Source organism: Anolis sagrei, chromosome 3 (genome assembly GCF_037176765.1).
Source record: "Anolis sagrei isolate rAnoSag1 chromosome 3, rAnoSag1.mat, whole genome shotgun sequence".
Taxonomy (NCBI): domain Eukaryota; kingdom Metazoa; phylum Chordata; class Lepidosauria; order Squamata; family Dactyloidae; genus Anolis; species Anolis sagrei.
The window spans coordinates 221742403-221760367 of NC_090023.1; the positions used below are offsets into that span (position 1 = coordinate 221742403).

Consider the following 17965-nt stretch of genomic DNA (forward strand, 5'->3'; position numbering starts at 1 on the left):
GCTGCCCCATGTACGAGGGGCTTCCTAATCAGGTGCAAGGCCGAAGGTTGTTTACAACGAGGCTTTTCTCTGCATTGCTGCGTTTGTAGTGGCAAAGAATACCAGCAACCCCTGGGTATAAACAGTCTCAGGTTGGAGTATTGTCAATAATTAATCCTCCTCCAAGGATACTCCAATATCGAGCATACTGCTCCTCATTATGGTTGTTGCTGTAGGAGGGATCATATATTGCAAGGTGCTCTAAAGTGAATGTTCTGTGTAGAGACAAAAAGTGCATTCCCATTGAGATTTCTGTAATTGCCGAAGTACCCAGAATCAGAGAAAAAAGGTACATTGTGCATGTAAAAGATGGGGATTCCATAAAGCAAGCTATTATGTTTTCCCCCTCAAAGGATAATCTCTTTGAGTGTCCAAGCACATCCTTTGCTCATTTACCGAATGCATGAAGAGGTAGTAGCATTTAACCTTTAAGCCAGAAATGGAAATTGTGGAGCACTCGCAAATTAAAACTTGGAAATGTGTGGCTAAGCAGAATCAATGTGGTCAAGATTGCAAAAGTTATTATTGAGGAAGAACACATGAAGTATGAGAGATTGCAGCAGTTTGCTTTTGCCTGAGCCTACTAGAAAGGGCCCTGTACTACCTTTGCTTTCTTCTCCTTCACTGAAATAATTCATTTGCAATTGTTGTTTGTAAGCATTGAAATAAACTTAGAGGAAAGTGGAAAAAAGAGAAACAGGAAAAATTTAAAAGCAGCTGAAATAGAACAATAGAGTATTAATTGAGACTGTCCCTACTAAATGGGAGACATTGTACCTACTAATATCTCTATTCTATAATAGCCGGTATGGTGAAGTGGTTTGAGCTATGACTCTGGAAACTGGGGTTCAAATTCCAGCTCAGTTGTAGAAACCCATTACATCTCAGAGGGAAGCAAATCCCCTCTTTTGAACAAATCTTGCAAAGAGAACCCTGTGATAAGTTCACTTTAGGATTGACCTAAGCCAGAGGTGTCAAACTCATTTTCATGGAGGGCCACATCAGCCTTATGGTTGCTTTCACAGGGATATTGAATCCATGGATGAAGAATCCGTGGATACAGAAAACCAACTATATTTTTTACATAGTGGTCAGTGCTCTTTCGTTTTTACCCAGTTTGGGCCCCCAGATGTTACTCAATGACTACTCCCATCACTTTTGATTATCCCCTATGTGGACTGAGGATAATGAGAGTTGCGACCCAACAGCATTTGTGGCTATGAGGTTGGGGAAAGGTTAAAGGACGTTTTAAAGTCAAACATCATATTCACAAGTTTTGTACCTCAATTCAAACCCCGCTATCCTAACTAAACCGAATCTTACTATATCACAACTCCCATCAGTTCTAGTCATAATGTGTAATGATGAAGAATACAGAAGTTGTTGTTCAACATAGTTGTTGTTCAACTAAGTGCTATGTTTTTGGAATGACCACCGGAATGGACTATGACTATGAGATTGATTATGACCCCAAACAAGACGAAGCGGATTTTTAGCTTAATTAGTTGTGTATTAGTAAGATGTTGTGTTATGGTCTTGATCTATTGTAAACTGTTGTCTTTTCTATGTTCTATGTTTTGTACACCGCCACGAGTCGCCCTCGGGCTGAGAGTGGCGGTTAACAAGTGCAAATAATAAATAAATAAATAATAAACATCTGGAGGGCCACATAAAATAACACAGCGGACCAAATTCAACTCGCAGGCCTCGAGTTTGACACACGTGGCATAGGCAATGACTTAGAGAGACACAACAAATACCAGTCTCTGCCAAACTGTGATGGTTGGAGGGTATGCAAATATTGTTGGACTGCAATTATTGGAGGGTATGGATATGGTGTTGTACTTCATGATCATTGGTTATGCTGACTAAGGCTGATGTGAGCCGCAGTGCAGCAATGTCTGAAAAATGTTACAATTGTGTCCCACTAAATCATGCCCATACGACTCCTACCCTAGCTTCTTTCCCACTGACAGCAGTAGTATTTTAATTCTGCTTTAATTGCTATGGCTGTATCCTGTGTTACTAGACCTTTCTGGAAGAGAATTCTAATTAATCCTCTCTAATGTGCAAATCTCAGTAGGGATTTGTTGTGATTAAAGTGGACTCATAGTGCTTTAACTGCATAGTGTAAAAGGATGCTTTGTGCCAGAGTGATGGATCTTATCCATATAGGCCTTCTTCATTTGAACAGGAAGCTTGGCCAAACAGGGTCTCTGTTAAACAGGGGAATGTGCATGTAAATCTCCTTTATGCTTCCACCAATTTCATGACTAGCAAAGAGGTGAAATAATCTGAAATGTGCTTGTTTAATGTATTTTATTTATGAATTACATTAGCATACTGACCTTCTCTTATATATCAAGGCTGTTTAAAAAAACAAACTGAACAATACAGTTTTAAAACAATCAAAATGCCACATAAAACAATATCATTTAAAAGACATATAAAAGTTTTAAAAGATAAATAAAACATATCAATGGGAATTTTCTCTGTTGTTATGTGACTTCAAATCATTTTCAACTTACAGTGAACCTAAGGCAAACCTATCACAAGGGTTTCCTAGCAAGATTTGTTTGGAAGAAGTTTTCCATTGCCTTCCTCTGAGGCTGAGGGGACTTCCAGATAGCACTAAATCACGGGTTTTAAAGAGGGGCAAACAAATCCCAGGACTTCAAAAGAGGTCCACATATAATAGACCTGTTGGTCCTGGGATTTCTGCCTGTGTTGTCTAGACTTGATGCTTTGTTGCGTCAAGATTTAGAAATTCCCAAGATGGTCACTGTTGGACTTCCATTGGAAGGAAACCTCAGCAGTTTTTTTTAAAACCCATGAGATGTGGATATGTGGAGAATCACCACAAAAAGTTCAATTCTTTGTCCTAGCCAAAAAAACCCTGTGCCCTCCACATGTTTCGTGAAGTTTCTGATACACAAGGTTTTGCCTTCTACCCTTCTTTTTAGGAACCGAGCAATCAGGAACAAACATCTAAAACCTGGGAACAAACCTAGATTTAAAAATCCTGTGATATCTGATTACAGGGACATACAGACATGCAAAGATCCGCATGTTTGGCTCAAAATCTCAATATTCCTGCACCTGGAGATCTAATGTTTTTTGCCTTTTGTAGAGATTGCTTCCATGTTTACAGTGCACGATGGCTGGCCATCGTCCTGTTTGCTGCGGAAGTTCCTGGAATAAGGTATTGTCTGGACGGTCCCTTAGAGAATGAGTTTCATGGCTGAGTGGAAGATTCAAGCCCTGGTCTCCAGAGTTGTAGTTCAATGCTCAAACCATTTGCCATGCTGGCTCTCCTGCTCAAACAAATAGATTTTTTTTGCCTGCTACTGAAAGGAAAGCAAGGAGGAGGCCAGCATAGCCTCTCCTCTGAAACTTCCATGGAAGGCTGATGGAAGGGAGTTTCAGAGGATGGGATCATCTATTGAGAAGGTTATCCTGTTATCCCACTCATGCATTTGATAAATGAATGGATGGGATTGTTTGAAAATGCATACAACCACACACGTACATACACAAAGGTGGTTCCAAATGTTCTCTGTGTCACAACAATAACTGGTAAAGTGCTGCTCCCAAGCTTGTAATTTTCTCCATAGGAGCAGGATGCCTCCGGAGCGTCTCCACTCCATTTAGCTGCTCGCTTTGGACATCCAGAGGTTGTCGAGTGGCTGGTCCAAGCAGGGTTTGACACTGCAATGGAGACCCGGGAAGGAGCTGTGCCAGCTCATTATGCAGCAGCCAAGGGAGATCTCACATGCCTGAAAGTGCTGGTTGCTGCAGACCGCAGGTATGCAAAAGCACAGCATCACCCCCTCACAAAGGATACAAGGCACTCTTACCTGCCTCTCCATGGCCAACTATCTATATATTGCAAAATGAAATATTATTATGTGGGCCAGCTTTCTCTAATCTGCTACCTTCCAAATGTATTGGATTAAAACTCCCATAAATCCACCTGATAGCCAATTGGGATGATAGTCCAACCAGTACCAGGGCTTTTACTGGGTAAGGTGAGCTAAATCTAAGGAAAATGTCCAGTTGAGGAAACGTTTGCCAATTTTGGCTGGATTTTGTATTATGGATTTAAGTGGTATTTTGAAATCCTAGGCCCTCATCCCATGTATGTTTCTCCCGAGTTCTCTCTGTTTTTGCACACTGACAAAACGGAAACCCACAAAGGTCATCTCATGATGCATGGCCACTTCTGGTGGCTGCCAGTGGGAATCTATCTTGCCAGTGTACAAAAAGGGAGAGAAGATTCGGTTTTCAAGAGTCGGTGTCACCCAACTCTCAAAAGAAGAAACAGGGGGAAGCAAGGAAAAGCAAGAAGAAGATGGGAAAAGGACATGGGATGACTGGCCATTCCCAAAGACAGACCTGGTCAGGATAATACGAGCATCTACTCTTCCAAATGCTTTCCCCTGCTTCTCTCCTACTCATGGGATGTCCTTTTTCTCAAGCATTAATGGGTACATCTACTTTGTAGATTTAATGTAATTTGATATTACTTTAATGATCATAACTCAAAGCTATGGAATTCCCAGGGTTGTAATTTGGTGAGGTACTAGCACTCTTTGGAAGAGAACACTAAAACCTTATGAAATGACAACTCCCATAATGCCATAGCATTAATCATTGGCAGTTAAAATTGTGTCAAATTGCATGAATTCTGCAGTGTAGATGCACCCAAAATATCTCTGTCAAGCCTTAATTCTAACACATCTTGAAGGTTTGGGAAAACTGATATGAACTTCAAAGTCACAGGTAACCATAAATAATATCACTACTGGGTTGTTGTATGTTTTTTCGGGCTATATGGCCATGTTCTAGAGGCATTTCTCCTGACGTTTCGCCTACATCTATGGCAAGCATCCTCAGAGGTAAAACCTACAACAACCCAGTGATTCCGGCCATGAAAGCCTTCGACAATACAATATCACTACTGCTAGCGACAATATTAATCATAATACTACATTATGCAAAGTGCATCATGCTCATCTAGTTATCACTCATAGACTATCCACAGTACATAATTATAGCAGTTCAGCACAACTTTAGCTGTCATTTTTCATTTACTTTGTTTTTATGCCGTCTTTCCCCCGACATAAGGTTGTATCCACAATCCACATAAACAGGAGTTTAACACCACATTAACTGCCAAGGCTCCATCCTACGGAATCCTGGGTTTTGTACATTATTGTGGCAATCTCTGAAAGAGAAAGGTAAATCTCCTACAAATACCAGACTTCCATAGTACTGAGCCATGGTTGTTAATTGGTGTCTAACTGCAATAATTTTGTAGTGTGGATACAGTCTTAACTGAGATTTCTATATTTACTTAGAATGGAGAGTTTTAATGACCATTAATCAATTCTTGAGCATTTTAGTCATTGTTACTGTCAATAACAATGACTAAATTGTTACTGTCAATGGAGCCCCCGGTGGCGCAGTGGGTTAAAGCACTGAGCTGCTGAGCTTGTTGATCGAAAGGTTGCAGGTTCGATTCCGGGGAGCGGCGTGAGCTTCCGCTGTCAGCCCTAGCTTCTGCCAACCTAGCAGTTCGAAAACATGCAAATGTGAGTAGATCAATAGGTACCGCTCCGGCGGGAAGGTAACAGCGCTCCATGCAGTCATGCCGGCCACATGACCTTGGAGGTGTCTACGGACAACGCTGGCTCTTCGGCTTAGAAATGGAGATGAGCACCTCACCCCAGAGTCAGACATGACTGTACTTAATGTCAGGGGACTACCTTTACCTTTACCTACTGTCAATAGTTATTCAGAAGACATTTTAGATAAGACTCTAATAGTTATTCAGAAGACACTTTAGATAAGACTCTAAAGGTATAAGGAGAAAATGTCCTGAAAAAAGCAAAACTTTTAGTTAAAATGGAAATGGATTTACTCCTTCAAACCCTTGGTAAAATGGACTATCCTTCTCTGTCTAACGCCCCCTTGTGACCTCCGCCCAGATAATGGAACAGTACCATTAACATCTATATATACCAAGTAACAAAAGTTAAAACTGTTTGTGTGTGTTTGTGTGTGTGTATAGACTCACCTGTTATTATGGAGAATTATAAATATAAGAATGTGGTTGCCCTCTGCTGGCAATTAAAGAGTGATAAAGCCACGATTATATATTTGTAGCATAGCCTTGTATGATGACTCCAGTTCTTCCTGTATGTATATTGTTATTTTAAATGGGGGTTTACTGCAGATAATGTTAATTTAAATTAGAATTTTACTGCAGTCTCAGGCCTAAACCTAATTTACCAGATTGTTGTAGGAACGGCAGTCATAGCTGCATCCTGTAAAATCCGGCGATGTATAATCTGGTGAGGCAGGAGAGCTCTTCGGGAAAGAATTCTTCATACCTTGCAAAACTACAGATCCCAGGAATGTACTGGATGGTACCATGGGAGTTAAAGTGATCCCATGTATCAAATAGCTACATGTTTTTTCAATGAGCCCTGGAGCTATTTTTAAGATTAAGGGTCTCAGCCTTTTTAAGACACAAGTTAGTCTCTCGCTGACCTTATCCAAATTGGTTCTGTGACCAACTGGAAAAGTGTGTGCATTGCTTGGTGACTCCAGTTAAAATATTTTTTCTATGTGTGCAGAAAAAGGCAACCCATATGACCAAAGAATTGGAGCAACTTGCCTATAAGGACTGTATAAACAAAATGTTGGACTTTTCATTCATATGAAGCGTGCCTCTTCATATGTTCTCACATAAGCGCAAATCAGGATGCATCCAAAAATGTCTCTGAGGTTCTGAAACTTTTAAAACTAAATAGAAAAATCAAGAATATAAAAAAATATATTTGCAGAAGCAAAACATTGGGAAGAACGCAAACATCTTATTGGTCTAGATTTCCTTTGTTGTACTGGGCAGTGACCCATAGAGTATAACTAAAAACTAAATAAAATCCATAAGGAGACCAAAGAAGGCAAATGTATCCCTAGATTTAGATCCCTTGGTAATATAAAGTTTCTCTGCCATTTGGACTTTTCCTGAAATCCCTTTGGTTCTCTCTTATGACCTCATCAGACAGGCTAATTTGCCCATCATATGCTTCTTGTTCTTCTGTTTTGCCATGGCACCCATTACACGACACACATGTACTTCTGGCCGGATTCCGTGGCAAAAGGGGAGAGCAAGCAGCATATGCTGCTGCCACAGCAACACAGGACGCTTCCATATTGCATTTAAAACAATGGTGGGAAGCCAGGCGGCAGAGGTTTCCTCTCATGGGATGGGGTCCCAGGTAAGTCAAGCAATACGGGGCATGGGGTGATAGGTTCCTCATACACTCTGATGGGACCCAATGGATTCGCCACAATGCATGGTGAATCCTGAAGATAATGTGATGAGGATCTTATTGATGCCAACTAACCACTTCATCATACGGACCTCCGGAAACATCCTAGGGTGCTTCCACGCCAGTTGGACATTGGATGGGCAACAGACAACACAGAAGAGCTTCCTGTTGAAACCCCTCCAACTGGAGTAGAAGTGTCATTTAATTAATTTATTTATTTATGACATTTATATGCCGCTCTTCTCATCCCGAAGGGGACTCAGAGCGGCTTACAAGTTATATGTAAATACAATACATTATATTATTAGCATAGCACAATATTAGTACCATGCATTCCCATATTGTACAATACCACAATATTACATTATTATTAGTGTTATATTGTTTTGCATTATAACATTATTAATATTATATGTGTATACAATATATTATATTATTAGCACAGCACAATATTAGTATTATATATTTATTTAATGATAATGCTTCCCTTTAATTTAAAGCTTCCCTCTCAACACAGGAAGCTTCTCATGTATTTTTGGGTCCAATGATGCTTCCCCCATGTGATGGGGGTAGCATTGCTATGAGGGAACAATGAATTCTCCCCAGCTGCTCCTCGTTTACTAGATTTTTATGCCATCGATGAGTGTTTATTTTCTTGACTATTTAGTACATAGGAAAACTCGCTGTGTATAACGAATACTCTCTTCCAACAACCTAAAAGACAGCTTTACACATGGACCTCACCAGACGGTCAACACCGAAATCAGATTGACTACATCCTTTGCAGCCAAAGGTGGCGGACATCCATCCAGTCGGTGAAAACAAGACCTGGGGCTGACTGTAGCTCAGATCACGAACTTCTTATTGCCCAATTTAGAATAAAACTAAAGAGATCAGGGAAAATACACAGACCAGTTAGATATGATCTCACTAACATTCCTAGCAAATATACAGTGGAAGTGAAGAACAGATTTGAAGGACTAGATTTAGTAAACAGAGTCCCAGAAGAACTATGGACAGAAGTCCGCGACATTGTTCAGGAGGCGGCAACAAAGTACGTCCCAAAGAAAAAGAAAACCAAGAAGGCAAAATGGTTGTCTGCTGAGACACTGGAAGTAGCCCAAGAAAGGAGGAAAGCAAAAGGAAACAGGGATAAGGGGAGATATGCCCAGTTAAATGCGCAATTCCAGAGGTTAGCCAGAAGAGATAAGGAACTATTTTTAAATAAGCAATGCATGGAAGTGGAAGAAGACAACAGAATAGGAAGGACAAGAGACCTCTTCCAGAAAATTAGAAACATTGGAGGTAAATTTCAGGCAAAAATTGGTATGATAAGAAACAAAGATGGCAGGGACCTAACAGAAGCTGAAGAGATCAAGAGAAGGTGGCAAGACTATACAGAAGATCTGTATAGGAAGGATAACAATATCGAGGATAGCTTTGACGGTGTGGTGAATGAATTAGAACCAGACATCCTGAGGAGTGAGGTTGAATGGGCCTTAAGAAGCATTTCTAACAACAAGGCAGCAGGAGATGATGGGATCCCAGCTGAACTGTTTAAAATCTTAAAAGATGATGCTGTCAAGGTGATGCATGCCATTTGCCAGCAAATATGGAAAACACAAGAATGGCCATCAGACTGGAAAAAATCAACTTATATCCCCATACCAAAAAAGGGAAATGCGAAAGACTGCTCAAACTTCCGTACAGTTGCCCTTATTTCTCATGCCAGTAAGGTAATGCTCAAGATCCTGCAAGGAAGACTCCAGCAATACATGGAGCGAGAGTTGCCAGATGTTCAAGCTGGGTTTAGAAAAGGCAGAGGAACGAGAGACCAGATTGCCAATATCCGCTGGATAATGGAGAAAGGCAGGGAGTTTCAGAAAAACATCTACTTCTGCTTCATTGACTATTCTAAAGCCTTTGACTGTGTGGATCATAATAAATTGTGGCAAGTTCTTGGTGGGATGGGCATACCAAGCCACCTTGTCTCTCTCCTGAGGAATCTGTACAAGGACCAAGTAGCAACAGTAAGAACTGACCACGGAACAACAGACTGGTTCAAGATTGGGAAAGGCGTACGGCAAGGCTGCATCCTCTCACCCAACCTTTTTAACTTGTATGCAGAACACATCATGCGATGTGCGGGGCTGGATGAATGCAAAGCTGGGGTGAAAATTGCTGGAAGAAACATTAACAACCTCAGATATGCAGATGACACCACTCTGATGGCCGAAAGCGAGGAGGAGCTGAGGAGCCTTCTAATCAAGGTGAAAGAAGAAAGCGCAAAAGCCGGGTTGCAGCTAAACGTCAAAAAAACCAAGATTATGGCAACAAGAATGATTGACAACTGGAAAATAGAGGGAGAAACCGTGGAGGCCGTGACAGACTTTGTATTTCTAGGTGCAAAGATTACTGCAGATGCAGACTGTAGCCAGGAAATCAGAAGACGCTTACTTCTTGGGAGGAGAGCAATGTCCAGTCTCGATAAAATAGTGAAGAGTAGAGACATCAGACTTGCAACAAAGATCCGCCTAGTCAAAGCCATGGTATTCCCTGTAGTCACCTACGGATGTGAGAGCTGGACCTTAGGGAAGGCTGAGCGAAGGAAGATCGATGCTTTTGAGCTGTGGTGTTGGAGGAAAGTTCTGAGAGTGCCTTGGACTGCGAGAAGATCCAACCAGTCCATCCTCCAGGAAATAAAGCCCGACTGCTCACTGGAGGGAAAGATACTAGAGACAAAGCTGAAGTACTTTGGCCACATCATGAGGAGACAGGAAAGCCTAGAGAAGACAATTATGCTGGGGAAAGTGGAAGGCAAAAGGAAGAGGGGCCGACCAAGGGCAAGATGGATGGATGGCATCCTTGAAGTGACTGGACTGACCTTGAGGGAGCTGGGGGTGGTAACGGCCGACAGGGAGCTCTGGCGTAGGCTGGTCCATGAGGTCACGAAGAGTCGGAGACGACTGAACGAATGAACAACAACAACATTTAGTACATTTCTGAGTGATAATTTCTGATGGGGCTCAACTATGTAATAACCTTGATGCTCCAATTTTGTCTGATTTTTTTTTGTTGGGGAGGGGAGGTCAATCTCTCTTCTCTACTCCTAGGTAATTGTTTTATGTCAGGGTGGTTTTATTGTATTTTACATTAAGTCACACTATTTTCTTCTATATATTATTACAAGGTTTTCTGGAAAAATTGAAAGCCATGATGTAGTCACCTAAATTTAGAAAATAAACAAGTTTCAGCCAAAGTATCAAGTCCTGGTGCTACAGTGGTTCCCAACCTGTGGATCCCCAGACGTTTTGGTCTTCAACTCCCAGAAATCCTAACAGCTGGTAAACTGGTTGGGATTTCTGAGAATTGTTGGCCAAAACACCTGGGGACCCACAGGCTGAGAACCACTGTGGTACTACTTATAAAGTGCTGTGGTAACTTTTCTCCACCAACAGTTGTGTGAACAAGCAAACCAGGAGCGGAGCAACCCCTCTGTACCTTGCCTGCCAGGAAGGCCACCTCCATATCACCCAGTTCTTAGTGAAAGACTGTGAAGCTGATGTGCACCTGAGAGCCTATGATGGCATGACCGTACTGCATGCAGCTTCCTGCGGTGGCCATTATGCCGTTGTCATCTGGCTGGTAAATTTACATTTTTTGTATTTCAAAGAAGCGAATATTCTTGACATCTGCAGTTATATATCCTTTTTGATATGGTTTTGTCACTGTCAGTTTTGTCATTTTCTTTAATGGAAAATCTTAATTGTGCTATTCAGTTAACTTATCTCTCATTGTTCCAATATAAGGTTTCTTCTCAAGCTAATCTGATTTTTCGACTAGCAGTCTCCTAACCTTTCTTACTTACTTCTTGCTGGGGATGTTCTCATTGGAGATTCTGCACTGACCAAGGGTTGGATCAGATGGCCCATGTGACCCTTTCTGTTGATTTTTTTGGTCACTGCAGCAGTGGTACTCTTGGCCATTATTCTCAATGCTTCCTACCAAGGAAGAACTTTTGCCAGCCCTTCTATTGGGTTTGTGTAGTCAGCATATAGACTATAGATAGATAGATAGATAGATAGATAGATAGATAGATAGATAGATGGGGGGGGGGGGGAGAGAGAATGAGACTATAGTGGCACAGTGGGTTAAACCGCTGAGCTGCTACACTTGTTGACAGAAAGGTCACAGGTCTGAACCCGGGCTTCTGCCAACCTAGCAGTTCGAAAACATGCAAATGTGAGTAGATCCCATGACCTTGGAGGTGTCTACGGACAACACCGGCTCTTTGGCTTAGAAATGGGGATGAGCACCAACCCCCAGAGTCGGACACGACTGGACTTAATGTCAGGGAAAAACCTTTACCTTTACTATATAGAAATCAGATTATAGAAACTGTTTGTATGTTTTATTATTGGAATTTGTGGGTTTTGATAATCAAATCACAGGAGAGCCGAACTGGATGAAAAAGATCCACGACAGAAAAACAGTCTCCATTTCCACTTATAATGGACCGTTTCCCAAAGACACAGTTTTCCTTCCATGCAGGTAACCTTTACTGATCTCAGCCTCGCCACACAGGATGTAGAGGGAGCCACTGCACTGCACTTCGCTGCTAGGGAGGGGCACACCGCTATTGCTGATAGACTCCTCCTCATCGGTGCTCCAATTGTATTGGACAACTGGGGAGGAACCCCTCTCCATGACGCAGCAGAGAACGGGCACTTGGAGGTATTTGTTGGTACTGTGTGGAGAACAAGATGTATTGGGGGAAGCAATGACTTGACATGAACTCAAATTTTGGTTGAACATTTCCCCTAACATTGACTCATTACACACACACACACACACATGTTTCCCAGAGATAATTTTGTGAGCAATTAGCAGATTCACTGCAGCCTAAATCTGGTTGTTTACAGAATTTGATCCTGCATCCTGTGTACATGCCTCTAGAACAGGCATTGGCAAACTTTGGCCCTCCAGGTGTATTGAACTTCAACTCCCACAATTCCTACCAGCTGTTAGGAATTGTAGGAGTTGAAGTCCAAAACACCTGGAGGACCAAAGTTTGCTCATGCCTCCTCTAGAATGTAGAGATGTGCTACTGTGGCAGTTTGGAGGAATTTTTAATGCAGGGTCTAACGTATAGATCATGATGGAGTCCAGTAGAAAGTGATTTTTAAATGTTATTTCAGCTTAAACCCCTCTCCTTAAAAGGACACTAAAGGTTCATCTATATTGTACAATTAATGCAGTTTGATACCACTTTAACTGCCATGACTTAATACTATAGAATCCTGGGAGTTGTGGTTTGGTGAGGCACCAGCAATCTTTGGCAGATAAGGTTAAAGGCTTTGTAGAAATTGTTTCATAACAACGAGCCATGACAATTGGTGGTGTCAAATTGCATCAGTTCCACAGTGTAGCTGCACCCTAGGACATGGAGCAATGGATTCAAAGTGCAATGCAAATAATATGTTAAACCGGTCCTTTTAAATCACTCATAGAATTGTTGCATGTTTTGCATCCACTTTTGATTTTTCACACAGTAAATCTATCTATCTGCAAAAATTGAAATAAATTAGACTAAATACAGAGCAGCATAACCTGTTCTGAAATTGCCTGATACCAAGGATCTTCTTCACTGAAACACATTTAGGATATATCAGAATTTAATAACAGCCATTCCGAACTTGGTGCCTTCCAGATATTTGGACAGTAGCACTCATTGTTCCATATCAATATGGCACCTAAAATAATATGAGCAGTAGTCTGTTTGGTGAGTGGGCTTATTAACAAAAAACCCTCCTCATAAACGTACAGCAGAGTAACTTATTAGCAGCCATGTGACTCAGCACCAGTAGCCAAAAGTGATAAAAAGAACAAAAAACACACAGGCCAATATTATCTCTTCCTTAGGAGCCTTTTCTTTATAGCAAAATAATATGGTTACACTATTTACAAGAATAAGGTTTTCATAATACAAAGAAAGTTCTTTATATTTGCTTCTTTGCTTCCACACTGGGCTTCTTTCTCGTGCAGAGAAAACACATTTGTTCTCACTGAGCTTCCTCTCACACCAAACTTACAGAGGAGCTCCACACAATAGCTTTTTACACACAACAGCCTTTATACTCTGGAGCTTCATACATGAGGTCTTCAACCTGGGGCTTCTTTCAGCAAAGCTTCTCACACCAGACCTTCTCACACTGAGACCTACTCACACACTGAAGCCTCTCTCACTGAGGTTTACCTCACACTGAGACCTCTTTCGAACTGAGGCCTTTGTCTCACTGAGGGTCTCTAACACTGGAGCCTTCACATACTGAGGCATCTCACACTGAGGCCTCTCTCAGACTGAGGCCTCTTCATACTGACGTGTATGGATAATGCTTAGAAATGGAGATGAGCAACAACCCCCAGAGTTGGACATGACTAGACTTAATGTTAAGGGAAAACCTTAATCTTTACATGTTATGTAATTAATGTATCATGCAGTCAACCCCTTATGTAGCTTTAGGGACAAATTCACACAGCTGTGCAGCTAACATAAGATAGCTTAACTGAATGAAAGTTACCTCACAGCCGGCAATGCAATTTGATCTATCACAAAGCCATTGCCACTGATGACATATACTTGTCCTTTTGTGGGAGGGTCATTGGCAACAACAAAACAACAACAATGCAATACCCTAAAAGGGAAACTCCAAAATTTATGTAGGTTGTCTGTGATCAAGGATGATGGTTGCTGTTTGTGTACTTATTTGCAGTGCTGTCAGACACTGATTTCCCATCAAATTGATCCCAGAATCTGTGATGTGGACGGCTATACTGCAAGGGACCTGGCAGAATACAATGGACACAGGCAGTGTGCTTGCTACCTGCAGGAAGCAGAGAAGATGGTAATGGAAGTGTTATCTTTGGATATACAGATCTTTACTTTCATGTGAGTCTCCGAAAATAGGGGTCACTACATTACACAGTAGGATAGGAGTGGGAATTTTGCAGCTGTATAAAAGCTGTGGGACTGCCCCAGCAAGCATATCTAGTAAATATGTAGTATAACACCTCTGGATGGCTATATTGTTCCTATCCTCGAGGTAAGATATCAACATGAAAGAAAAGATGACCACAGTATGGGAAAGGTAAATAAGCCCGGTAAACTGTAGGAATACCCACCCCCTCTCCTCCAGACCCCCTAGAAAAGTAATAAAAACTTACCCATCCTCCATTAAAAGCCTTGGCTGACTCTCTTGGCGCATAGAAATGACAAATTCATTTCTATGTGCTGGGAGAGCTGGCCGAGGCTTGTAATGGAGGGCACGTACGTTTTTATTAGTTTTCTAAGGGGTCTGGGGGCTTTGGAGGGGGTAGGGCCCCCAGACGTTTTCTTGGGCTAGTCCCTAGACAACGTCTGGACACTCACCCCAGAAAGTACACGCTTTATGGGGTGGGTGTGGACAGGCCCCCAGAAACATCCACATTTTTTTTAATGTGGATGCTTCTGGGATGAAGGCCTGTCTGGATCCAGCCTTAGTTTGCAGCAATTGAAATAAGCTGGGGACCAAAGAGGAGAGTGTCACATGTTAAAAGATGAAAAAGTGGGAAAACAGTATTAATTATGTCTGTCTTTGCCAAATGGGAACAGTTGGAGGGTCTGCCACCACTGTTTCCTTCCTCTTTTAAGTAGCAACTCTGTGTTGGAGGTAGAGGCTGGTCTTCTATTTCTACATTACGAAAGCAGTCTACTCTATACCCCTTCTGCCTTCAGAGCTATTTTTGGTTTGTTGTTAAGTAGAGTGGAATTTTTTCACCTCGGCATGACTCTGGCACAGAATAACAACTGAGCCATCGTGTCGCTGAGGCTATTGACTGGCTGCCTCTGCCAGGACATGAATACTAGAAAGCAATTAGCAAGAGCCAGATGGCAAGATCAAAAGGGTCAGGAGGAATAGCTCAGAGGCTCTTCAGTCTTGGATGAAAGTCTTCTTCTGAGCACCTTCATGTCTTCCACACCAGAAGATCTTAATCCACAAGAGAAAAGAGCACAATGGGGCATTACACTGGCACTGTGGTTAACTTGAGAAGCTGGTGCTGAAATCCTAATCAAGCTCTTAGGTTTCATTGAACAAAGCGCACTAAATCCTTGCCATGGCTTGAGATTTGGAAACGGGCCTTCTGAAACGAGAGCCCTCTGTCATCACTCAGTTTGCCAGTAAAATATTAATAGGGAAATATATATATATATATATATATACCCATAACACTTTTTGACTAATTAAAACAGTGCTGCTGCCTGCACTTGGGCTTACTCACAAAGTTTCTTAAGTCTCACTTTTTCAGTTCTGATGGGTAAATACGGTCTTAACAGGGTGGGATTCCAAACCAACATCTCTATGTCATTAATACATAATTGGTTAACACTGTAATTGTATTTTAGAGCTGTTCTGTTTTATGCTAGTGCTGCCATTTTTTCAAAATAATAATATAGGACAGTAGAAATTCATGACATCCAAGGCTGACACTTGGGAAATAGCTACGTATTAACAAATTTGTGTCCTACTTGATTACTGAATAAAAGTATTGATTTTAATTAGCTTAGCTATGTATTTCACTATAAAGTTAACATATTGCTGACATTCATGAATCACGTGGTGCACACATTTCTGAGGTGTTTTGGTGACTTGTTCAGCCTATTAAAAAGGAAAAGCTTTCAAACCCTCAAAAAGAGGCATCTCTTACAATAAGTGCCAATCCAATAAGGGACAAGGTTTCTGGTCCTCAAACAAGGCATATCCAAAATAACAAGGGATGCCTGGCAAGTGAATGTTTGAGGAAAAGAGACCACAGATACAAAGAAATCAGTGTTCCATAGAGAATATTATAAAAGGGCAAACTTGCCTTGCAGTCAGATCATTTATGGATGTTGCAGCCCACTGTTGCAGAACATATTGGCTGATATGGTGTATGCGCACTCACTGCAAGACAGGAGGACATAAATGTATTGGATATGAAGAAAAGTCACACATAGCACCCCTATAGAGCTTTGTTTTAGCAGGCATTTGAAATAATAACTATGCGTTCAAACTATCATTACTAGAGGAAGCCAAGCTACTGCCATCTTGTTCCTCATTTTCTCCTCATCCTCCTTCCATACCAGGGACTGAGACACAAAGAGTCAGCATTGGTCCACATTGGTCTCCCCAGAGTGACTTAGTTCTGTCTCTTTGCCTGAAGGCTCTTTAACACATGCACTAAAACCCAGAAGAAACTGGAATAAAATGAGGGGAGGGGTGGCTAAATGAGGTGCGGTAGAAGCAGCTTAACCGCTGAAAAGCATGTGTTTAAAAGGTGAGCTTAAAACCTGATTCCAGCCCAAAAATGTGCATATTATTTGCATGACTGTATATCCCTGCGGTCATGGAAAGCATGTGATGTCCTTCCTGTCCCCTGGTATGGACTGCTCCCAATGCATATGCACATCTTAAAAGTCCAAAACAGCTGATCAGGGCTGTCAAAAATGGAGCCACAGGCACACAGGTGGCTAAATGGAAGCACAGTTGGAAAGCAATTACAATTAGAACTCTCTGCAACTATTCCTTTGTTCTGATCTGTATGATATTAAACACAGCTTGAATTTATAATTGGGTGAGGAGAGAGATAAGAAATATGTGCGTGTGTACATTGAGATATCCACATGGAGAGAATTTTAAAAAAACAACAACTTCCACCAGGTGTCCCCATCTATCTTACAGATCTGTAAAATCTGTTACAAAATAAGTTGTCAGGATGGTGGGGGACCATTTCCTGGCACTGACAACTCTGTGTCTGGACATGCTGTCAGGTCCTGCGATTTTTTAACCCACTTATTTAATCCAAATTTTGACACTGTCTGAAAGTGCCCGGAGTGTGCTTTCAGAGAAGGCCTTTTAAAATTCAATGAGTCTGCAAAAATTCGTGATAAGTTCAGGTGACATTTTGTCATATCATTTGATTCACTTTATGGGACTTTTAAATTTCTCCATCCATAAGTCACCATTGTTGTTCAACTGCTTCTACTGTCTTTATTCTTATTATGGACAATTTCTGAAGAAAATACAAGATAGAGTAGCTGCAGAATGCCTTCCAGTTTCTAGTGTGAAAAGTCTTCTTGGAAAGACCCACATTTGTAACCTATCAATGTTGTCCTGTCATTTTTTCCTCTTACAAAAAAAAAAAAATCGATTATGGCGCAAAGAATGCAATAGCTGCATAATGACTTCTGATTGACAGCACAAACAGCTGTCCATCCTGAAGTGCCCTATATGTTAAACAAACTCAAAATGTTTTAGTATGGGAAATATTAAGGCAATATTAAGTGTGAATACCACACTAAAAGGGGCTTTAATAGCTGAAACTGAGTGTAAAACTCTGTTTCTCATGATATAGCTATAAACTGAATCCCATGGTTGTTACAGAAGCTTTCCCTAGAGTGCATGTAAGAGAAGCAAGCAATCCAAAGGCAGCCACTTAACTGGGGTCAAATGCTCAAATGTCTAGCTGCTTCATATCTATTTCACCCTCAGGTTATATGCATTCAA

General features: G+C 41.3%; 1 protein-coding gene across 1 annotated transcript in view; it reads left to right on the forward strand.

Moving 5' to 3' along the window:
* ESPNL (espin like) overlaps positions 1-17965 on the forward strand; it is a 31179-nt gene that overhangs the window by 392 nt on the left and 12822 nt on the right. Inside the window, exons 2-5 of the mRNA XM_060768094.2 lie at positions 3654-3844; positions 10841-11027; positions 11934-12116; positions 14156-14287. Of these exons, the coding sequence (XP_060624077.2) occupies positions 3654-3844; positions 10841-11027; positions 11934-12116; positions 14156-14287 (693 nt within the window). The remainder of the gene's footprint in view (positions 1-3653; positions 3845-10840; positions 11028-11933; positions 12117-14155; positions 14288-17965) is intronic.